Source organism: Notamacropus eugenii, chromosome 4, assembly GCF_028372415.1.
Source record: "Notamacropus eugenii isolate mMacEug1 chromosome 4, mMacEug1.pri_v2, whole genome shotgun sequence".
Taxonomy (NCBI): Eukaryota; Metazoa; Chordata; class Mammalia; order Diprotodontia; family Macropodidae; genus Notamacropus; species Notamacropus eugenii.
In genome coordinates, this window is record NC_092875.1 from 288,411,974 (window position 1) to 288,437,436 (window position 25,463).

The 25,463-nt window shown below is 35.0% G+C and overlaps 1 protein-coding gene across 3 annotated transcripts in view; it reads left to right on the forward strand.

Moving 5' to 3' along the window:
- Positions 1–25,463, forward strand: part of PREX2 (phosphatidylinositol-3,4,5-trisphosphate dependent Rac exchange factor 2) — a 426,568-nt gene that overhangs the window by 274,348 nt on the left and 126,757 nt on the right. For 2 of the 3 annotated variants that reach the window (XM_072604786.1, XM_072604787.1), the window contains exons 26-32: positions 2,495–2,674; positions 4,110–4,204; positions 5,370–5,452; positions 6,973–7,063; positions 7,533–7,661; positions 11,660–11,701; positions 19,206–19,423. In XM_072604786.1, the coding sequence (XP_072460887.1) occupies positions 2,495–2,674; positions 4,110–4,204; positions 5,370–5,452; positions 6,973–7,063; positions 7,533–7,661; positions 11,660–11,701; positions 19,206–19,423 (838 nt within the window). Of the gene's footprint in view, positions 1–2,494; positions 2,675–4,109; positions 4,205–5,369; positions 5,453–6,972; positions 7,064–7,532; positions 7,662–11,659; positions 11,702–13,092; positions 13,266–19,205; positions 19,424–25,463 lie in introns of those variants that run through there. The other variant, XR_011966134.1, reaches the window with a different exon arrangement.

The window sequence follows — 25,463 nt, forward strand, 5'->3', positions numbered from 1 at the left end:
TAACACTGACAAAAGATTATAGAGATGAGAAAGTAGGCAAAATAGTTCAGTTATTGCTGATAGACTCTTGATCACCTTTATTTTTAGTAATATTTTTATCCAGGATTATTTCTCAGTGTTTTCTTCCTTTTCTCTTGTGTGTTTTTCTGAAAATTAATTTCTCAATGATTTCAAAATTATGTTGCATCCAGCAGGATATCTCTTGTATCTATTTGATCTATTTCAGGCATTTCTCTTAACTTCATTTTCTTAAGTACTATTTCAACATACTCATCTAGCCAGCCATTGGGGAGTGAGATACATATTGGTCCTATTGCTATCGATAATGAGAATAGATTGCTGTCAGGATGCTATCCATTGTGTTATACTTAGGATTCTCTTTCATGTTTTATTTAGGAACATCTTAGAGATAATTTGATTCATGTAGGTCTCAAGCCAGGCTTTCTGAAAATTTGTTTTATTTTCCCCTGCTATTCATTTACTTCTGAGAAGACACTGCTTGTAATCTTCTGCCACCATTTTCTGTATTGTTTAGCAAATTAGTTTATATTTCAGAATGGTGTTGCCTTTGAATACCATGGTTCTCTTCTTGGCAAGGAAATTAATTGTTTCAGGGTGAAGGCAGTTTCTCAACTGTAGGTCTCCATTATAGTGACTACTTTACCACAACTAATTAAGAAACTGATAACAAGAGTCCTTGGGTTTGCCATTGTCCATTTTCCATTTCTCAGCACTCAACAATTTCTTTGAAAAGTCAGTGTGGAGTGATATGATTGCATGTACTTTCTTCTTGTGTTCCTCCTATGTCAATTTAGGAAAGTTCTTTTGTGGGAGCAGAGAAAGGGATAGAAAAACAACAACAATTTGGTGGAGTTGGTTTTATCCTGTAGACAAAGCAAAAAAAAAAATCACTTCTTGGGACACTCGATCATCTTAACATAGCTAATACATATGATAAGGCATCTCAGTAGTGTGGTAGATAGAATTCTGAACTTGGAGTCAAGAAAACCTGAGGTTAAATCTTTCCTCAGACCTTTACTGCCTGTGTGACCCCAGGCAAGTGACTTAATTTCTCAAGCCCCAGTTTGTTCATCTATAAAATGAGAGGTTGGACTTGATGGTTCTAATGTCCCACTTGTAAATTTATTGTCCTGTAGCCATCATATTTGGTTTGTAAAGCACTTCACAAACTGGCCTTGTTCTACTTTTCCAAAATTTGTATAAATTGTACCCCTTTGTGCACTCTTCAATCTAGCTACACTAGCCCCCTTGCCATGCCTTGTACACAACCCTCCATCTCTAGTCTCCATGCCTTTTTATTAGCTACCCTTCATACCTTGAAAGTACTCTCACATCACTTCTGCTTCTTAGAACCCCATCTTTCAAAATTTTGCTCAGATGACACCTCTATGAAGCCTTTTTTGAGCTTATCTGCTAATGCTTCTCTTTCAAGAGAATTCAGTTTGCATTTAGTACATTAATATTTCGCATGAGCTTATTTACTCATATATAGAATATAGCCTTCCTTGCAACAGAGACAATTTCACTTTTGTCTGTATATGACAACTGCCAAATACATAGTAGATACTTACTAAATTCTTATCAGTTGATGAATTCAGGAGACTCATAAGCCAGTTTAGAAAATGGAACTAACAGTTGGGTTCTGTTGCTCTATAGTAGTTAGTTGGTCATTGGCTTGAAGGTGAAGGGCAAAAAGTTCTAGAGGAATGAATCTATAATTGAGTGGCTGACCATTGGGCTCAGTCTTTATAGGAAGAGAAAATAAATAAGAAGACGATTGATTAATTGGGAGAATATGGAGGATTTGAGGACTTAGATCTCATGATGAGGATGAAAGGCCAGAAGAGTAAGTAAACAAGGTCAAGGATAGGTGATTATATTACGAAAGGGAAAAGACCTAAAAACTGGGTAGAAAGATTGAGCAAATGGCAAGATACATGGTGTGGTCATGTTTCTCAATGGCTGGAGTAGAGATGGGTGTCACCGAGGAAATTTTAGGCCAAGATATTAGAAAGTTGAAACTGTTGTGATCTCTATTCCACCTCCAAGTATATTTTACCTGTAGAGTATTTTCATATGTTTAAGGGCCAGAGCTAATTGTATTTTATTTCTAGTTCATCTTTGTGTGTTCATCCCTGGAAGTATAGTATGTAGAATGGTAGAGAATTCGAGACAAAAGAAATCCCTTCTAGCTCTATCTCTGTTATCATATGTTATTTAATCTTAGCATTTGCACTCATTCTTTTATGTATCAGGGAATTGTAACTCATATCATAACTGTTACTTTTTCAAGACTATGAATTGCATGCAGCATATTTTTATTTTCTGATTTATTCAGTTGATGAAAACAAGAGGATAGAGCCACAGAAATGTGTGTATGTTTGTCATGTTTAATAAATAACAGAGTTATCATCTTTAGCAGACAGTGTTGAAAAATTACATTTATTCTGTTTGGCTTTTTATCATATTGCAGCCTTCTGTCTTCAATAACATATTCTCCCAAATTGGAGCATAAAACATCTGAGTCTTTAATACCAACTGACAGTGACAATGAGAAGGGAGAAAGGAATGGGAAAAAAGTCTGTTTTAATGTAGCAGGAGACGAACAAGAAGATTCAGGGCATGACACTATCAGCAATCGGGATTCCTACAGGTAATTCATTGATTCTTTTGCTTTGTATGAACCAACCACAAAGCAACCAGATGCAGTAATGTGCTTTCAACAGTTTTTCCAAATAATAATTTGAAAGTGCAAAGGAAAATAGAGTTCTGAGGAATTTGGTCATCTAGAACAAGAACAAGTCAACAAAATTCATATTCCAAAAGTCATTACTTTTCTATAGTTATCTTATTTACTCTTGCAAAAGCAGTTTTGTTTTTCTTTTCTAGATCATCAAGTTTGTGGGAGGGATTGGTCTATAAATAAGTTGGGTAATTTACATATACAGTGTTAATATTTCAGGTAAAGATCAAGATTCCTTACATTGCGTAACCTGTCTTCAGCTTAGTAGATAAATCTTAACAAATTGCCTGATATTTAGAAAGGTTAAGTGACTTACCCAAGGATATTTAGGTAATGTGAGGGACTAAATTCAAACCCAGAATCTTCCTGTCTGTAGTTCATAGCTAAGTGATTTGGTTATTTAACTCTCCTTATTAGAGGCTAATTAGCATTTTCTAAAAAGAACATATTAAAGAATCTCCCCAAAATATTGCAGAAGATAAGAGTTTACAATACAATTGTGTCAGTCTGGGGGGTTCTGATTGAGCACCAGGATAATGTTCTTGCATCCTCTAATAAAGACAGATGCCATCAGTAATACTTTGTTCTTTAATTCTTAGTTAGATTAAATGGAATGTTTCTCTTGGATTTGTCATATATAAAACTATTCTTATATAAGCTCTGGGCACAGCAAGAAAATAGGAATTATAATTGCCCTAATATGTGCATACATGTGTACATGTATTTGTATGTGTATTATATATATATATATAAAATCTTCATCTATAGATATATCTATGTCTATGTATCTATGAATGATTCAGATCAACATAGTCTTCACATTTACTTGCCTACACTAAATGGAAATTTTAAAAATCCCTACTGTGCCCGCATTAATTGCAAAGCAAGATTTAGAACAGATACATTTTTCTACAAGCAGTTAAAAGAATTGAGAACGATGGTTTTTGCTGTGTTTTTTTTTTAAGTCAATGGCAATTCATCATATTCTCCGTCCTAGCATTTACCCTCTCAGAGCAAAATACTATAGACATGAACTCTAAAGATGGTTAATGAGAAATTTCAAGTTTGACTTGATTGCCCTATTTTAATAAGAGATTATCTTCTAAGTTTTATAGTTACTTTAATGTTTTCACTATCCCAATTGGTGCTACGTGGTATAAGGGAATTTGAATTGTAGAGTCCTTGCAGAGAACAAGATTCCATATGTCATTATCGCCTATGTTAAGCTGTCTATAATAAAATGGTTTACATCTAACTAAGACGGGAACAATGTAGAAAGAATCCAGAGGAGGAGACCTTATTGAAATTCACCTTGCAAATGATCTTTGCTGTATCTTCTTTTCAGTGATTGTAACAGCAATAGAAATTCCATTGCCTCTTTCACTAGCATATGCAGTAGCCAGTGCAGTTCCTACTTTCACAGTGATGAAATGGACTCAGGTGAGTTCAGGGAAACCATCTATAGTTTATTTTGTCTTGCTAGAGATATTATTAAGAGATTGTTTGGTTTTTATACATTTCATCCTTTTATCTGCCATAGTAGGCTACAAGAACGTGTTATGTCACTCCAGTTTAATGTGTTCTGTGTTTTGGGAATCCTTCAATACAACAAAGCCAATTTTTCTAACCCATGATGGAGGGAATGGATTAATAAGATCTGACATGGATTGATTAATTTTAACCATATCCCCATTATGGCCTTCCTGATGTAGCTATGAGGAATTGTAGACAAAAAAGGAAGTCAGGCTCTCACAAACTGTAAATAACTGGAGAATGCATCTTGATTCCATAGAAAAAGTCCAGAAATATGAGTGAAAATAAAAACAGAACAATCATTCATGCAAATCTCTTATCTTTTATATGTCAAGGATAAAGAAATTTTGCTAAACTCAGAATAGATTTTTTAAAGTTACAATACTAAAGCAACATCAGATAAATTCTGTTTGAAGGAAGTATTACAATATGGTGCTGCAGTATAATAACAGCTCACACATATAGAGAGTGCTAAGGTTTGCCAAGTTCCTTACAAACATTATCTCCTTTAATCCTCACCAAACCTGTGAAGTACATTTTACAGATGAGGAAACTGAGGCTCAGAGATGCTAACTCACTTCTTTAGGAAGTAGCTAAGATAAGATTGGACCTAAAATCTTTCTAAAGCTAAATCCAGGCCCTTATCTGTTGCAGAGTGGTATCAAGCTGAAATAGAAAGTAGGGCCACCAAACCCTATTTCAGGATCCCTGTGGGCTGCAAACTTGGAAAACCACATATTAACACATCTGTGTTCCATTGTATTTTTATCTTATTAAATATTTCCCAATTATATTTTAATGTGGTTCAGGTAACACTCTCCACTCTGGCCCATTGTGTTTGATACTTCTATGTAATCCACCAGACCACTTCTGTGGACTCTCATGTTTTCCTTAATTGAACCAAACTTTATTGTTCCAGTAGTTATTATGATTCCAGATTTTTTGAGAAAAGATGAATTAATGAAATTCTAAAATTTATAAAGATAGCCAATATTTTCCTATTGAAACGAGTAGTTTTAAATATTCATAAATTAGGTATTTATGTCATTGTGGTGCTATTTGTAACCTACAGGTGATGAACTTCCCTTGAACATTCGGATTTCTCATGATAAACAGGACAAGTTACATGGCTGTTTAGAACATCTCTTTAGTCAGGTAATACTAGCTGAGGCTTTTTATTAGCTTTTCAATGAGCATAGGTTAAATTCTACTTTAAAAGAGGAAATCTTTCTTTATTGAAATGTTATCTGTTTCCTGGTGTACTGTTCAGCATCCTTAGGAAAATGCTTTGGTTTTGAATCTTTATGACTCTCCTAACTTCAAAAAATGCAAAACAAGCCTTGTGCTCTTGTAAGTGCTTCACTTTGATGGTGACAACAACCACCAAAAATGACTCAACTTTTGTTGTTATTGTTTTAAAATATGGTGGAATGTCACTATACATTCTTTTACAGTTTCACTCTGTATTCAACCATCCAATATATCCTAATACTGGGATGAGGGACAAGGATAGGGACAAGAGATGGGTGATGGAACTGTTTTCTTTTAGGGAATTTCTTACAATGAGGAAATTGCCTTTATCAATCCATCCTTCTCTTCCAACTACAAAGCACCCCCACCTTACAGTTATACAGAGTTGCCTAGAATATTAAGAGGAAGGAAGGGAGGGAGGCAGGAAGGAAGGAAAGGAGAGAGGGAGGGAGGGAAAGAGGAAAGGAGAGGCTTATTATGTACCAGGCACTATGCCAAACACTTTATAAACATTTTGTCATTTGATCCTCACAACCACCCTGGGAAGTAAGTCCTAGTATTACCATTTTACAGTTGAGGAAATTGAGGCATATAGATCTTAAATGATTTGTGTGGGCTCATATAGCTACTACTTGAGGCTAAATTTGAACTCAGGTCTTCCCAATTCCAGGTTCAGCATTCTATGACACCTACCTACTTCTTGAGGGAAAGATATTAAAACTGAAAGATACAGAAAATGTGAGAAGAGTCATCCATATTTTTGCTAATAAAAATTGAACTCCAGGCCATATGCATATGATGCACCCCTCAGTTGCTCCAGCCATTGCCACAGTAAATGGAAGATGACTGGCTGGTAAAATGATTATAGATGCATATCTGCATCCTCTAACTTGCCACATCCTTTCTTCTGATTCTACAACAAAAAAACAATTACTGGTTCCTGTTCAATGATAGAGCATTCAGTCCTTTCTGTATATAGGTCATGAGTATGCATGTTTGCAAACACACACATCTTTGATTTCATTATTATAAGGAGCTCCCCCACTGAGGAAAGTGACAGTGAAGGGCACAACTACTCTACAGCTGATGATAGTAGAGAATGCAAAGTCAGTGTCAAAAACAAAATCTGATCCTGGGTCTTCTTCATTCCTAAGTCATCTCTCTTTCTACCAGCTTACATTGTCTTCTTATTAGGTGTATGTTTAAATATAGGGGAAAAAAGAAATAAAAGCATTCTCAACTTCAAAGTTTGTTTTGTATGCCTTTATTCTCAGATGCTTCTCTGGAATTCATTATAAATTCTCCAGAATAGTGAAGTTATGGGTTTTTTTCCTAGCAATTTTTGCTTTAGGAAATATTGTAAAATGCAAACACAAAATTGCTTTTGGGATTTCGTAGTACTCAGAAGCTTCTGATATTGACAGGTGGACTCAATTACCAATCTTCTTAAAGGGCCGGCTGTAGTGAGAGTCTTTGAACAAACCAAGTGCTTCACACCAGGTCGAGGATTACAAGGTAACGTTTTAAAAGAACTACTAACAGTTAGAGACAGATAGAAGACATGTATTTGAAAATAAGGAGTAATTGATTTACAGTTCTAGGGAAAACCTTGTTCTAAGTTTTTCTTTTTTTTTAAATTCTTGTTACCCCAGTTTTATGATTCATTCATTACTGATTCTTGAAAATGCAAGTTTTCTTAAGCTGTTACAAAACTATACAATGTAAAATAGAATTAGAGTATATGTGATTTAAAAGAACTTTTCTATCTAACTTTCCATACTTTTGTAAAAATAAGAATACCTTCTATTGTTACAATATGACTTTTTATAGTTGATATCTTCTATCAAATGGCATCAGAAGCGACTGTGATAACAATATGTTGGAGGTAGTTGTAGAGATTAAAGAAATAACTCAGAAGTCTATAGGATTGCAGTCTGTTTTTGAGAAGTTTAAAACTCAAGAAATATTTTCTGTCTTTGTTTAGAGTTTCAACAGGAAATGGAACCCAAACTAAGCTGTCCAAAAAGGCTTCGGCTTCACATAAAGCAAGACCCTTGGAATCTTCCCAGCAGTGTCCGGAATCTTGCACAGAACATCAGAAGATTTGTTGAAGGTCAGGATGAAAAGCAAAGGAAAAAAATGTGTAATTTTAGTGAAGATACTTTTAATACCCCTGTCAAATCCCAAACCTTTTATTTCTTACAGGTTAACTTTTTACAGAGGAACATATACTAATGGTGTAGTAATAGGGGATAAAAATCACTGGAGAGAAAGAAAAGGGAAAATAGAAATCCCAGAAACTTGTAATTTCAGCATCAACCAATAGAAGTTTATGAAGTTACTCAATGAAGAACTTAAGGGATTTGTGAGAAAATTATGGGGAGAGAAAATGGCATTAAGTAATATGATATAATCTGGGGAAAAGAAAATGGGGCTTTTAAAAAATATGCCTTATGCTTATTGAATAAGTTTCATTTTATGGCACATCTTAAGAGACAGTTATTGTATATGCATTTATATGAAAACCCAAAACAGCAGGATGGTTTGGTTTAACTTACAACTACTTGCATTTCATTATTTGGCCAAGTTGATTTTTATTGCCAATTTTTATAGCACTTCTATGATCAAACTATTTAATTTAACACTACAAAAGAAATTGTGATCTTCCTTTAAAAAATAAACTTGAAAAATGAAGTTTTCTTTGGCATCATACTATGACTTAGTGTGTAAAAGTTTTAGACAGCCCGAGTTAACTTTCATCACAAATAATTGAATGTCAGTCAATAAGATTGCACTAATTTTAAGAATCAGTTATGATATAGCTAATAGGATTAATTAAAATTTTAGAATGTTATCTACTTTTAGTCAACTAATTATGTAGCATCCTTATTATCTAATAACTACATTTATAGAAGCCTAATTAAGGGGAAAATACCCTCTAATAAAAATATGAACTTTTCTTTAAAATTTTAATTCTGTTATTTAATCTGTTTTTGTGATCTGGGATCTTCAACCATTCATGTTTAATTTGCATGTCATGAATAATTAAAACTTTATATGAATTCATGAAGTAGGATCCTACTAGAAATTTTATATTGACCATACTTTGAAGAAGAACGTGGATAGGATGGGAAGGAATAAAGTATGGGTAGTATCATGTTCCTTGACTGGCCATTAGGTTACAATTTGAGCATCTTGTAGGAGTTCACATCTTCAATGATTTAGATATAATTTACAGTAAACTTCTTGAGGGCAGGAACTATTAACATTTTTGTCTCTGTATTTCTAGTACCTGACACCTATTTAGGCATGCAACAAAATGCTAACTGACAGAATGAAATTAATTAAATTTTTGAGCAACTCCCTATGCTCCTTGTCAAATAAAAACACTGTATTTGACTGGATCTTAGCACTTCCCCCATTTGTGAAACAAAGAAAATCTAAAATTTCTCCACTAAAAGCAGAACTTACAAGAGAGGCCAGGTTGGAGATGTAGATATTTGATTTATATATACATATATATATATATATATATACACACACACACACATATATATATATATATATATATATATATATATATATATATATATATATATATATATATATATATATATATATATATATATATATATATATATACCACAAATATAGCAGCTTATATGTTGAGGACTGTGTTAGGTGGCCATGAACTCTACTGCTGGTACAGTATCCAGAAGCAGTAACGTCATGGTATCCTTTTGTTCTTCACCTACATTGCTCTGATCTGTTTTTGTTTTGAAGATGAAAGGACAAAGGCACCTTTCATACATCTGCAAAGGCATTCTTGGTTCATTGGATTGATAGATTCAATAACAAGAAAACCTGAGTTCAGAGGGGAAAAATAATAGCAAAAAAAGTAGGTAAGAAGTGTTTTAGAAGGCAATTTAGTTTAGGACGCTGTCATTCCTTCACTAAAAGCTTTCTAAGAAATGGATATCAATATTACTTCATAGCATAAAATTGTGATTTATGCCTTTGAAAGCTGCAATCTACTTTGTACTCACAATCTTTGAGTTTTCAATTTTAAAACCATCCTATCTTTAAGTCACTGGAAAACTATTGTAGAAACAATGAAATTATCCTTACCTGTAATTTTTGGAGAACCTAGTAATTTTTACTAAGGTAAACTTTTATAATGAAAGCTTAAATACATTTTCTTCATTTATACCCTATAGATTATATGAGTACAGGCACATGTAACAGTTGGTCCCTTATGTGCTTGAAGACCCATAAAGAAATGGGGTGGGAGGTGAAGAAACTCAGGGTATGTGGTGAGAGTGCTGCTGGGATAATTGTAATGGATTGGGCACCTCTTAGAAATGTTTTGCTTGGGACACTAAACTTTAAACTTGTATCACTTATTGCGAGGGAAATCCAGCTGCAGACACTTATCAGCTGTGTGACTCTGTTCTGGCCAGAAACTCAGAGGCTTCCCCTCCTAGATTGATTGTTTTGTAGTCTTTTGACTCAATTCTTACCAAGCCTTTAATCACTGAATGGGTGTTACCTCAGTCAAACTGAGACCTGGGAAAGACCATAGCTTAAAAAGGCCAGGTTTCCCACTACATCTGAGACCCTCCCTGTTGTCCTGACCAATGTCTTGCCTCTGGACTCTGATGGCCCTGGAGGAGGGAGTGAGACTGTTTATTTTGCATGGCCCTGCCTCACTTAAATCCAATTCACTTGCAAGTCAAGACATTGCCTTCATGAAGTCAGTTGGTCCTCTTTGAGAATGAAGGATCAACAGCAATAATTTATTGTGAGGATCAAGTTGAGGCATTAACCCACATAAATGCACATAAGTAGAGGAAATATCATCCAATAATGAGTTCATTTAAAAAAACCCTCCTTTTACTTGCTTTCACTGTTGACAAATTAAAGTACTCTAGCTTGACTTTATTAACCTTTGTTACTTGTTTGTGGTCCTAGTCTCAGTTGAATTCCATCAACAAAATAAGAATTTTGCTATACTCTGCTAACAATTACCTCATTTTAACTTCTTAGATTTTAATCCATTATTAATATTAGGAATCAGAACTTGATGTATGAATTTGCTAGCATAGAAAATTCCTTCTGTCAATGCACCTTCTCTATAACTTAAAAGAGTTGCCCTAGCACAGTAATGTTAAAGTAAATACAAGTGGTGTCCGCTAAGCCACACATAAAGATCTCTGTGGGCCATATCTTAACTTAGAAAATCATATATTAGTATTACCTATGTTTCTCGTATTTTTTATTTACTTTGTCAAATACTTCCCAGTTACATTTTAATCTGGTTCAGGCTATACTCGGAAGTGTTGAGGTCCATGTGTGGCTATATGTTTGTCCCCTCTGCCCTAGAGCACTATAGAGGTCATAGAATTTGCCTAGGGTACCATCCAATATCTGTCAGAAGTAGGATTGGAACTCAAATCTTCTTAACTCTTAAGGCCAGTTTTCAATCCAACATGAAATGCAGCTTTTTGTGGCATGGTGACGCTGTACTGGGAGTTAATAAACCTGAGTTCCAATACTTGGTTGTCTCTTAAATAGCTGTGTGACTTTAGATCTCAGTTTCTTCATGTGTAATATGAAGGAAATGGATTAAAGAAGTAGTTTTCAACATGTGAATCATGGACCCTTTGATGTCTTGGTGTAATTGGAAGGGGTCCCTGAATCCATATGTACACCAAGGATCTTAATTATGACCTTGATCCCATTCCAAAACAATATGTAGTTCAGCTTGGTATAATAACTAAGTAGACATATTTAGAATGAATAGTTGTACAAATAGATATCATTTTAAACTATTTATATGTATGCTGTTGTAATGAATAAAATACTAATTCATTTAAAATTGCTATTAAATTCATAATGACTTTTGATCATATCTTTTCCCAACTATTACTACAGAGGTCTAATAATTTTTTCACTTTAAAAAGGGTTTTTTTTGAGTAATAAAGTTGGAAACAGACCACTTGATATCAGAGATATTATGTAAATAAATTATTATTATTCCTTCAAGCTCTAAAGCTCTATAAATATGTGATTCTATTATGATTTTAACTAATTGCATTTTCTTTCAAATAGAGGTGAAGAGTAGAATACTTCTGGCTCTTCTTGAATATACAGGTAATTTTAATTCATGGTATGTTCATTGTTTTCAGTAGATATAGCATGTCCACAAAGTGAATGACATTGCTGTGTGAGGTTCACAGATTTATTTGACAATATAGTCCCTATACTTGTCCTTAGTATAAAAACTAAAACAGAAACCAAATACTCATTATCTCTCTCTGTTAAAAATACAAGTCCACAGACATATACGCATAGTTATACATAACTATGTCAAAGATCTGTGTTTTTATCATGGTGAGGGCTCCCATCTTAAAACCGTCCATAATTTACAGGTTTGTAGAGTTGCTTGAGATTCTGAGAGGTTAAACCATAGTCAATTAACTCATACATGTAAATGGCAGGATTCGAACCGAGGTCTTTATGCCTAAATCCAGCACTCTTATCTGTTGTACCATAGTGCCTCCTACCCAATATATAAGATCCTAAATTTATACTTTTCACACAACATAAAATGATTAGTTTGTGTCACTAGAAGGTTGAGTGGACCAACTTCCTTTTCCTCATAATAAAAACATTTTCTAGAAGTTCAGCAAATAATGAGAAGTGAACAAATATTATTTGAGGATAATGTCACTACGAGAAGATTAAGTATTTGTTCACACTATAAATAAGAAATGATGTAGACAGTAAGAGGCTATAGAATTATCAACCACCTTTTTTCTTAATATAAAGAATACTCTGGCCCCAAATAAATACTACTAAAATAGAATCTATAATGTATTAGTCTATTACATATGATTTCTTATTTATTAATTTCTGAACCACTGCATGTAGAGCAGTCATTTGTTCATGATTCTGACTTACTCTCATATTTGCTGTTTTTTGTGTTGTTTCTATCAGCCATATCTTACATACACATTTTCTGTTATGTCATATATAAAACAAGTGTAAGTATAATTCAGTTCAGTGGATGCATATACAGAAATAATCATATTCATAGTTTGCTCTTATAAGACCTTGTTCAAGTGACATGGCTTGGATCTTGTGAACAATATTCAGATTTCGGTTACATCTGCATTTTTTCTCTGACATGTCCTTTTCCCATCTCCATCCACCCACACCATTTCTATCTTGGACAAACGGTATTACTTATATTTCTTGGAGAACCCTATTTGACATCTCACTAATGATTCAATTTAGTTTAACTCAGTAAACACAGTTTCTGTGGCCAGAGCATAATGGAAAAACCAACATGCTGGGAATTAAAAGATTTTAGTCTAAGTTGTACCGTACCACTCATGTGGTAGCCATGTTACCCTTGGGCAAGATCCTTGGGGGCAGGAATTGTTTTTACCTTTTTTTGTATCCCTTAGCATATTGACTATAACATAGTGATCCTTAGTAAATGCTTGTCATTATTGATTTGACTTCTTCCTGGGCTTAAGTTTTCACATCTGTAGCTTGAGGAGATTGGCCTAAAGAATCTCTGATGTCCTTCTATCATTATCATTCTGTGATACTACTATGTACAAAACATTGTGCGAGGCTCTAGGAAGACACAAAGATAAAGAAATGTTCACTACCACCAAAGAACTTATCATCGAGTAAGGAAAATTAGGTATGTACACAAATACCCACACTCCAGGGACCATCTTGAGAAAAGCATAAAATACCATGATAATGCTTAGGGTGGAAAAATGGTTCTAGAAACAAAGAGTAATTCAGTTTGAGTAGAGTACTCAGTGCATGAAAGAGAGCAGACAATAGAAAGAAAAAGCAAAAACCTGAAGGAGATTGTCGTTTTTCAATCATATCTGACTGTTTGTGATCCCAGTTGTCGTTTTCTTGGCAGAGTACTGGAGTGATTTGCCATTTTCTTCCCCAGCTCATTTGACAGATGAAGCTCAGGCAAATGGAGTTAAGTGACTTTCCCAGGCTCATATAGCTAGTAAATGTCTGAAGCTGGATTTGAATTCAGAAAGACGAATCTTCCTGATTTCAAGCTTGATACTCTGTACACCTAGCTGTCCCAAGAACTAGGTTAGTGGTAGGTTATGGAGGACAAGGTTGAGGTATTCTGGCCATGGGGTATTTAGAATTGGTGAATTATATGATTCAACCCAACCATGAGGGATGTTCATATGTTGGTAGTAGTATGAATTGGAGAGAGGAGAGGAAAACTGCTTAGAAAGCTACTAGGACAAGCACAAGGTATTGAGTTAAGGACATAGACTTAGTTTTGTTGTAGGCAGAAGGAAAGGAAGAGTGCAACAGGAGAAAAGTCACAGAAACAGAAGGGACAAGAATTAGAAGTTCATTGGATAATGGGAAGTGAAAGTTAAAAAAAGAATCCAAGATGATACTGAGGTTTCAAGAATGAATTACATCAAGAATAGTTGTCTTATTCATATATATAAAGAAAGGAGAGGAAAAATAAGGATTTAGGGGAAAATTTGTTAATTTCTGTAGAGTTTACACAGACACAGAATGTCTAGTGATAATCAGCAAACCATTTGTAATGGGTCTGTTGGTCAAGGTTCTGTGAATTAATTTGGGAATCATTAGAATGGTGGTGGTTAATTAAAGCTTTGGCAATCAATGATCTTGTTAGGGCTGAGAGAGAGAAAGACACAGATAGAGACAAAAGAGAAGAGGGAGAGGAGAAAAGAGAAGAGGAGAGGGGAAAGAAAGACAGGAGAGGAGAGAAGAGGAGAAGGAAAGACAGGAGAGGAGAGAAGAGAAGGAAATACAGGAGAGGCGAGGAGAGAAGACAGGAGAAGAGAGAAGAGGAGAAGGAAAGACAGGAGAGGAGAGAAGAGAAGAAGGAAAGACAGGAGAGGAGAGGAGAGAAGACAGGAGAAGAGAGAAGAGGAGAAGGAAAGACAGGAGAGGAGAGAAGAGGGGAAGGAAAGGCAGGAGAGGAGAGGAGAGGAGAAGAAAATACAGGGGAGGGGAGGAGAGGAGAGGAGAGAGGAGAGGAACAACTTCAGGTCTATTAGAGAACCACTAGGGGGAGTAGCAAATGGAGTTTTGAGCTTGGAGTCAGGAAGACCTGAGTATGAATCCCACCTTAGAGACTCAATGGCTGTGTGACAAGTCGTGCAATCTCTGTCTGTCTTAGTTAAATGGGGCTATTCTAGCACCTATATCCCAGGGTTTTTGTGAGGATTAAATGAGATAACATATATTAAACACTTTGGAAACTTTAAAGCCATATATAAAAGCTAGCTATTATCATCATTATTACCTTCTATAATTATCTCTGTTAAAGAGTTGGAAAGAGGAAGAGGAACTAGGAGCAGAGCCGGGAGATGCCAATGTTATTTTAAAAGTCAAATGATTAGAGAGTTACCAGAAAGAAGGAAGTGGTCTTGAGTGTCAAATACTCCAGAAAAATCAGTGAGCTTGACATCTAAGAAAGGGCATTGGATTTGGTAATAAAGAAGTAATCTTTGACTTTTGAAAAGGCAGTTTCAGTGTGTCTGGTCAGAGAAGAATGTGAAAATGGTATCCTTCAGAAGGAAGGCTCTCTACCCTAAACTCAAGGGTACAACAGGGTTATGGGGAAAGATATGATTTCATCGAAGCATGTGGAGAAGTTTTTAATGCTTGGGGTCTAGGTAGATATCTCTAACTTCATTGTTTAAGCTACAAGCAGTTTGCATTTGGTACATCAAAATCTTTAAATCAAAATTTAGGGCTGGAGGAAAGAAGGGTTTGGCTGGAAACATCTGAAGTGAATAGGTTTGTGAACATGCTTTGGGAACTTCAGATTGAGAGCTTTGCCACAATTTGGTAAGGTCTCTTGATCTTCTGTTATTTTCAGTATTACTCTAGTTCCTTAAAATAGTTAGAAATAACAGGTTTGGGTTGAGAGGGGTAATGTGAAAGGGCAGGAGAAAAGGAAGATATTAGTGAGGTAGACTTCCTGGTGGTGATTGTAAGTTGGAATCTCAAAAGGAAACATTTTCCTTCTATAATTACTACTCAGAAAAGTCACTGTGCTTGGGTATTGAGTAGGAGCAATAAAGGTTCAGTCTCTATTTTCCTTAATTTTGAAGGGAAAAGTGTCTCTGTCACCCTTACAAAGTAGAAGGTTAATGATGGAAACTGGATTGAAAGTGATTGAGGAGTTAGTTGGTATGAAAGAACTCACATCAGGTCTTGATTACTCTTTAAAGAATTTGGCCAGTAAAAGGTTGAGAAGAGATGAGAGGTACTTCAAAAAGGAAAAAAAAGAGATGAAATAAGGTTGTTAGAAGGTATGGATAGATGAGCACACATAAGTAGAAGGAAAACAGTCATTGGCAGTGAGAAACTGGCAGTGCTTAAGAGAGGCAGATTGATCCTAGAGAATATAGGGATTGGAATTTAGAGCACAAGTTGATGGTGTCTTGGTTATATATAAGGATACCTTTTTCTCTGAGGCAGGGGTGGAGTAGATGGTACTTGAAGATTAATGAAAGTTTTGACATTTGAAAGGGGAATTTTCAGTCTCCATAAGGTGGGACCATTTGCTAAATATATGTGGGGGTGTTATGGGGAGTGACTGTTGGGAAGGACAGGAGGGTAGTGGGAGAAGAGTTTCAAAGAGAGGATTGTTTTCTGTATCATCACAACTATTAAAACATCAGTAGTAGTAAATAAAAAGCTGGGTTTATTTTTAAATCAATAGAAGACTACATAATAAGTAGCTACAGAGAAGATATAAATGCTGAAATGAAACTGAAACCTTCAATAAGCACAAAAGCCATTTATTTTGAGTATACATGAAAAATTGTCCATCTGCAGAAACAGTAAACAAATTGTCACATAAAATAAGTTTATGTTTTTTCTAAAACTTTGTTGGAAACAGAAAACAGATGCTGTAATTCTTGCTGTATTTTTAATTGTGAAGCATGCCTCTGGTAGATGACAACTGTAAATTGCAAATGACTGTGTAATTGATCAAGAAGACTTTGGAATTTATAATAGAATATGGAAGACCTAGTTTCTGTTCTTCGTTGTGTCTTTGGCTTATTCTCTGATGTTAGGCAAATTTCCCCTTCATGATTGTTTTCTCATCAACAGGAAATGAGGACAATAATTCTTACTTGTGTTTCGTATATAAATGAGATGGTAATTTCTGCTACATTTCTTTGAAAGGGAGTAATGCTATGTGTCATTTTGTACAAGGAAAGATTTCTGGTCTGTGGTTGGAAATGAAGTTTCTTCTGAGTGTGTAGAGCTTTTAATTAGTAGTCTATAGTTCAGTATTTATGTTGTTATAATTCATCCAGTTAAATGTTCAGGGACCCATAGAAACCTTTAAGGCTTCATAGTCAGAGAAGTTACCTCCTATTTAAAAGAGGAACATTGCCATCAGAAACTATCTGTTCATTGAAATTTATTAAGCATGTACTGTGTTCAAGGAAATGGAGACATTATTTAAATAACCACTTAGGTCATATTGTTCTGGGTAAAAGAACCAGTTATAAGCATAATTAGGTATTAGATTCCACCAAGTGTTAATGATGGCACCTGAAGGATTGATAACCAATTTTGAATAGATCTTTTAACTTGGCTAATAGTTAAGATATAAGAATAGAAGACAGAAGCAAAGACTAAAATGATGAAGACTTTACCTCTATTTCTTTTTAATAGCAATTTGGAGGTGGAGTCTTTCAAGCAATGGCTAAGTTACCGACTATTTTTGGCTTGATGTTTACCTATGTTCAGAAAAAAACATGGCTTCTATTGCTATGAACCTTGTGCTTCTCCTATCTATATTATCATAACTTTCCTTCCTATTAGGTATATAGTTAGGAAATTAAATTAAGAAAACACTGATTAAATTACTTAAACTAGTAGGTAGGAATGCTCCTCCAATAACTTCCTCAAACTTTTAAACTCACCAGGATAATATTGGACACCATTGCTTCAAAGATGTGGCCAAAGAGAAGGAATGTTTGCAGATGTAGCCTAGGCATTGTTGTACCTTACAGCTGTTGAGATTCACTTGGTTAGAAGTCAAGAATTTTTTTTAAAGTTTGCTAATGAATCTACAGATAACAGTACTTTCAGGTTTCATAGTGGGCTTTAGGGAAGATCATATATTAAAGATAAAATGAAAATTCACAAAGATTAATGAGAAATTTGTATTTATTTCTTTATTTGATAACTATATCCTTAATGTCTAAGATGCAAAATATAAGACTCCTGAACTTTTGTGTTAACCAAATTAAATACTAGACTTTGGAAAAAAAATCAGAATAGCATAATGCATTCTCATCCCAGTACTTAGAAATTAAATATTTTCATTAATAAAATAGAACAGCTCTGAAGGAGAGCCACATGTATTTACATGATATATATGCCAACTTTGAACTAACTCCCTGTACCTTTTTTCCAAAAGATTGTATGAGCCCTAGCATTAAACAAACAAAACAAGCATCAAAACTACACCTTAGTGAGCAAAGTTTAACTTTGTTATTTAGTCCAGGGGCAAACAGCTTTTTTGCCATTATTCCAAGTTTGTAATATTGTTCCTTTGTAACTGAGGAAATGGAGTAGTTACTTTGTGCGGTCAAGAGCTGAGATATCCTAGGTCATCTTTCTCTGGAACAACATATAGCCATAGGGTGAACTTCTTACCAATTAACCCTTTACTTGGATAGGTGAGGCTCAGGCCCAGACACTACCTCATTTTCTAAACTTATTGTAATAGAAGATGTTAGGCAATGAAGACTGATCTCTGTATATATTCTTGCTGTACCAAACAAGAAGAGAACTCAGTGCTGAAGAAGTATGACTTGGTTTAAATGTGCAAACCAACGTACTGGCTGCAGTCTGATAAATTCAATAGTATAAAAGATTATAAGTGAAATGAAGGCTATTAAATGTCTCCGATATTTCCCCTATTTAATTATGCATTAATATCTTATATTACTCTTAAATAATCCTCCTAAATTAGAACCTGTGGCACTGTTTTACATTTGCAATCCCAGAGAGTTGTATTTTGTATTGCCATGGTTAAATAAATACTCTCAAAAGCAAATTCTAGAATACTGAACAATAAAAAAAAACCCACTCCTATGGAAGATTAACGTTTAACAGAATGTTAGAGCTAGAAGGGATCTTGCTGATCATTTCGTCTCATCCTCTCATCTTATAAGTGATGAAACTGAGGCCCAGGGAGTCAAAGTGACTATCCCAAGGCCACACGACAAACTAGAATTTTAGAAGTAGAATTCTTTTGTTTTCTGGGAACTACTGTTCTGAAATAAATCATGGAATTGTAAAAGTGTTTTAACAGTAACAGTGTAGTTATAACATGCAAATATTGTTTAATCATTTCTTAAAATTGAGTTTTAACTCTTGTTTTATAGAACATTGCTAAAGGTAGTATTTCAAAAGAGTATGATGAAATTAACATTTTTTCTTTGTCTGAACATCAAGACTATCTCATTTGTTGAAAAGGAAAACTAGTAGCAAATTGTGAATGTGAATGCTTAATTGTGTCAAATTATCAACCAGTGGTCTCTTTCAAAGTTGTTTATTATGTTTTTTTGGATCACAGATAGTGAGCTACAGCTCCGAAGAGACATGGTTTTCTGCCAAAGTTTAGTGGCCACAGTCTGTGCTTTTTCTGAGCAATTAATGGCTGCTTTAAATCAGATGTTTGACAACAGCAAAGAGAACGAGATGGAGACTTGGGAAGCCAGTAGACGGTGGCTGGACCAGATCGCCAATGCAGGGGTTCTTTTTCACTTTCAGTCACTGCTCTCACCCAACTTGGTAAGCCACTGCTGATGCCCCTGTTTCTTCCCCATAAATTTTGGTGGGTTGGGATATGTGTGTTACTTATGTTATTAGGTATATTTATGCATTCTTCCTAATTTCATTCCTTCAACATATTAGCTACTAATCAACTAATTTTAATCAATTCTGTTCATCAGGCTGACATTAAATACGTACTATGTGCAGAGCATAATACTTGTCTTTGGGGAAGATAAGCTTTATATTAGACACATTAAATGCATTCTCTGATCTCAGAGAACTTAACAGCCTAGTGGGAGAAAATGACATATACAAATGATTTGTGTAAAATGATTTTTGATTGGTCAAGTAGTCATGGATTTGTAAAACTTTGTCATTGGATGAAATCTTAGCTGCATCTAGTAATACTTCCACATTTTAAAGATCCCTCATTTAACCTCTCCAGCTCTCATTTTGCTAATCTGTATATTGAGGTGACAATGTAGAGTGGTAATTTTATTATTCTAAGAAACATGAGTGCCAGAGAGGTCAAGAGATTTTTCAGAGCTCACATTACTTTTTAGTGAAGGACTCAGGAATGTACCCTTAGTCTGCTGACTCTTATATGTCCCTATTATACTACACCTCCCTGACAAAACTCTGTTTTGTTAGCATATTTAAGTGTGTTTAGTACATAGATTCTTTCCTGACTCTTTATATAGATTTTGTGGCCATAAGTGCTTAAGATTTTCCATTTGCTAGCTGACATATGTGTGTATACATATATGTGTATATGTATGTATTTGTATATATGTGTATATATGTGTATGTATATATGTATGTATGTGTATAAACATATGTATATGTTTATCAATAATCAGAGAAGAGAAGCTAATTCTGCTGTTATAAACTCTTACTGGGAACAGAAGAGACAGCCAGTAATAAAATCAAAGCCCTCACTGAGATTGGTATTGTGGGCCTCTCTTTGATAGACAAGCTTTGATAGACAATCTGTTTAGAATTTGCAATTGTTGACTAATTCTGTAGTTCTCCTATGTCCTTTGAAAACTCTGTATGTTACCATCACAACAGTAAATTATCCTTGGTTGATGCACTCTTTTCCTGCAATGGGTATGAAACAAATATGATGAAATAGTTAGGAAATACTTCTAGAACAAATTCTAAATCTTATCACAGGCATTTGCACTGATTCTGATAGATGCAATAACTGAAGAATTATTAATTAAACTCATTCAGTTTGATTTGTCACTTTTCATAAAGTCTTTTCTACCTTGACACCTGGAGAGTTTTGTTTTATAAATCAACTTTGCATTTCAAGTCATTCTCCAAACAGATAGATAGATATAGATATATCTATATACATATATATAGATATATCATTCTCCAAACAGATAGATAGATATAGATATATCTATATACATATATATAGATATATGAATCTATATGATATATGATATATGATCTATATGATCTATAGATATATTAATATATGTGTATATATGTATATATACACACACACGCTTATATATATATATATACATATACACACAGAATGCTTGATTTGCTACTTCAGAAGCTACAAATATAAATAGGGGTATGATCCTGATATCTAGAAACTTATTGATGGTAGAAGATTGGCCTTCATTCAAGATCTTCAGAATAATTGGTTTATGGGAAAGGACTTTAGAGATTATTTAATCTGATGCTCTCTTGCAGATATAAAAACTTTAAAGTTGAGAGAAATTAAATCACATGTCTAAAGTCATATAGATTGCAAATGATAGAGCTAGGATTTGAGTGCAGGTTTTCTAATTCCAAATCCAATATCCTTTTCATGACATTTATCTTCCATGTTTTTTAGATGACTTTAGAGGGCGGGTTTAACCTGAGGTTCATGAACATTAAAAACATATTTTAATTTTATTTCAGTGTAATTTATTTCTTTTGTAATCCTAGGCATTTTAGTTTATGCATTTAAAAGGATCATTCTGAGAAGGGGTACATAGGTTTCACCAATATACCCAAAAAGTTCCTGACACACACAAAAGAAGACCTAGAATCAATAGGAAGTTCAATCTAAGGAAATATAAAAACAAAACAACCCCCAACTTTTTATAGATAGAGCAGTCTGAAAATGGCATGGGTAACTTTGTAAGTTAGTAAGTTTGTCTTTGAAGGTCTGATGAGATCTGATGTAATTAACATGGTGTTGTGTGAAAAATGGAGCCTCTGTAGGACTTTATATTGTATAGGAAGGACTCTTCCTTGGGTATCCTTTACAATAATAGCAAACAACTTTGCTATGCATGTCTCCCTGTTTTATGCCTGACTTGATATTTATAATCAAGGAGTCATCAAACAAAGTTCTCTCTTGTTGCAGATAGGATGTATATCCCTTAAAAAGTCCTTTTCACTGCCTTATCATGGTGTGAAGGAGAACATGGGTTCACAAAGGCTATGTTAGGTAAACATAAGCTTTGGCATTTCCACTATGCAGGAATGGTTTCAAGCAGAATCCCCAAAGTAGGACATTATACAAACAATCTAGCTAAGGAAGACTCCTCAGCAGTAGGCTGGCTATTGGTGATGAATTCACTGGCAACTTATGGAACAAAGCATTATACCATTTAGTCCTTGATCAGTTTGGGCCTGAGGGCTGGGTGAAATTCATTTCATTTAATTCAGTTCAATTCAGTAAACATTTTTTGAATGTCATGGTTTGCCAGGTACTGTGCTAGATGCTAAAGGGATCATCAAGATAAATACAATGCGGGTTCTTCTCCCAAGAAGATTACTGCCTAGTACAAGTTATTAAAGTTTTGTGTGTGTCATGGTCTGATGAGGCCTATGAATTCCTCAGAATAATGTCTTAAATGTATAAAATACATGGGATTATGAAAGAAACTAATTATTATATATTGAATTAATGATGTAATTTTTTCCCATCTAAGTTCATGGATTCTGTGCAGTCTTTCTGTGGTTAAGAACTTGTGGTCTAGTAGAAGAATGATTCATGTTTATGTATAAACCTTAAACAAATTAGATTACCTTAGGTGTGTAAAATAAATGGAAACATCTTTCTGGAAAGGGTCTGAGGAAATAAAAAACATTTCATACTTTGTGGAGGAGGCAGCATTTGAAGCATCTGAACTGGAAACAATGAAAATAAGGGGAATGTTTACTAACACAGGATATAGCAGCACAAAATCAAGGAGGCAGAAGAAGGAAGAGTTTATTTTTGAAACAGTGAGCAATGCAGTATTACCAGAGCATGGAGGTCATGAAGGGAAATAGCATGACAAGACCGGAAACAAGGTTGGAACATAATTTTGAAGCATTCAGAGAAATACCATGCTCTGGAGTTTAGTCTTTTTTATTATTTTTAACAATTCTGAATAACTGAGTGATATAATTCAGACTGAATTAACATGATACATCTGGTAATCAAGTAAAAGAGACCGGAGATTCAGAGACTAGTTAGGAGAGAGAATTTTGCAGGTGAGGAGGGAGGGAATAGAGAAGAGGGATTATATTAGAAATATTGTTGATGTGGGACTGGTAGGACTGGGCAATTAAAATTAAAATGTTGATGCCTCTTTATTTGGAGGAATCAAATAAAGGAGCTGCTGCTATTGAGGGTTTGGGCATGAGTGGCAGGAAGATAGTGATGTCATTAGCAAAAATCAGGAATTGAGAAGCCAGGACATGTTTGGGGAGATGTTATAATTATTTGGCACATATAGGACCTTTTCCTCTTTCTTTGATCTTTTTGGGGTTGTAAAGAATTGGAAACCAAGGAGGAACCCATCAGTAGTGGAATAGCTGACCACACTATGGTACGTGAATTTAATACTATTGTGTTGTATGAAATGAAGAGACAATTTCAGAGAGACTTGTATGAACCAATGCAGAGCAAAGTGAACAGAACCAGCAGAGGATTAACATAATGCAATACCATACTATAGCATACCATCCATCACAGTACTCATTTATTAAGCACTTGCTATATGAGAGGGATTGTGAGAAGTATTGGGGACATAAATAAGGAAAAGAAAAGAGCACCTCTGCCCTCAAGGAGCTAACAATCTAATGGAAGAAGGCAGCAGACAAATGAAAGCTAAAAAGCAATGGACTGAAGGGAGAAGGTAAACAGCAGAGGGCCATGATGGTGGTGGAGTTGGCTCAGAGAGTACAGCTGATGGGAAAGGAATGGTTCATTAGGTTCTGAACCCTCTTTATGTGGAGTCTCTGGGAGGAAATTTTTGATCTATCCTCTAGCCCTCCAGTGAGAGGGGCCCAGGGTACTGACCAAAGCCAATGTGGTCTCCATAGCAATGAGTTTCCTAGTGATAAGTCTTAGGGGTGGGGTCAGGGCATGATATTGGTGGAATAGAATTCAAAGAATAGTTGATGGCCTGGGATAGGGTTTGAGGGGGCAAGATGAAAAAGAATGCTGCATACTTTATGACAGAGAGATAATGAAGTAATATACAGAACTAGAAATGTGTTCTGAATGTAGCCAACATGGGAATTTGTTTTGCTTGACTATACTTATATGATAGAAGGTTCCCTTCCCTTCCCTTCCCTTCCCTTCCCTTCCCTTCCCTTCCCTTCCCTTCCCTTCCCTTCCCTTCCCTTCCCTTCCCTTCCCTTCCTTCTCCTGGGCAAGCCATTTAGCCCTGTTTGCCTCAGTTTCCTCATCTGTCAAATGAACTGGAAAAGGAAATGGCAAACCATTCCAGTATCTTTGCCAAGAAAACTCCAAATGGAATCATCAAGAGTCAGACATGACTGAAAACAACTGAACAACATCAACAATAACAATAAAAACTAATTTTTGAATGGGTTTTTTCTATAGAAAGATACTGTGCTCAACTTTGAACATATTGAGATCATGGACACATGTTCATGTTTGAAAAGTTTTCTTTTCAGGAGTAGAATCAGTGCAACCAAGTGCTGATATTTTTCAGGGAGAACACTTATCTTAGCACACAAAAATTAACTTGCATTTTCCCTGTCTTGGATCAGTTTTTGCTAATGTGCTATGGAATATTTATATTACTTTCTATCTAGACACATGCAATATTCATTATGTTTTTATAGAGAAGTTCAGCTAATGGCACATCTGGTTTCATGGTTTAGCAGCTGGATCTGCCATCAAAAACAAAAACAGGAAGAAAATAAGAGCCCTGGTATGATATTGGCTGTCACTGAAATGGGTTCACCTTTTGTGACTGATCTCTTTTTTTAAAAATTAAGTTATTTTATTTGTTTTCAGGGTTCTACAATCACTTCCATATATCTTAGATTTTTTCCCCTCCCTCCCCTTCCTTCTCCTGTCCCTCCCTGAGACAGCATACAATTTTACGTAGGTTCTACACATACATTCCTATTAAATACATTTTCACTTTAGTCATGTTGCATAGAAGAATTAAAATGAGTGGGAGAAACCATAAAACAAAACAAAACATAATACAAAAGAAAATGGTCTGCTTCATTCTGCAATCAAATTCCATAGTTCTTTCTCTGGATGTGGAAGGCGTTTTGCCTCAAGAGTCCAATGGGAATTTTTTAAGTCCTTGCATTGCAATGAAGTACTAAGTCTACCAGAAAAATTCCTTGCACACTGTGGCTGTTGGGTGTACAAAGTTCTCCTGGTTCTGCTCCTTTCACTCAGCATCAGTTCATATAAGTCTTTGCAGGCCTCTCTGAAGTCTTCCTGTTTATCATTTCTTATAGTACAATAGTATTCCATTACATTCATATACCACAATTTATTCAACATTTCCCCAATTGATGGACATCCCCTTGATTTTAAGTTTTTGACCACCACAAAGAGAGCTGCTATAAATATTTTTGTACATGTGGGACCCTTTCTCATTTTTATGATCTCTTGGGGATACAGTCCTAGAAGCGGTATTGCTGGGTCAAAGGGTGTAGATGAACTCGTAATTTCTTTCCAATAGTTTAATATTCATGCCAAGAGACAGTACACTTTCTTATTTGGCCTCTAATAACAAGAATTCAAATATCATCATAGCTGTAGGATACCAATATT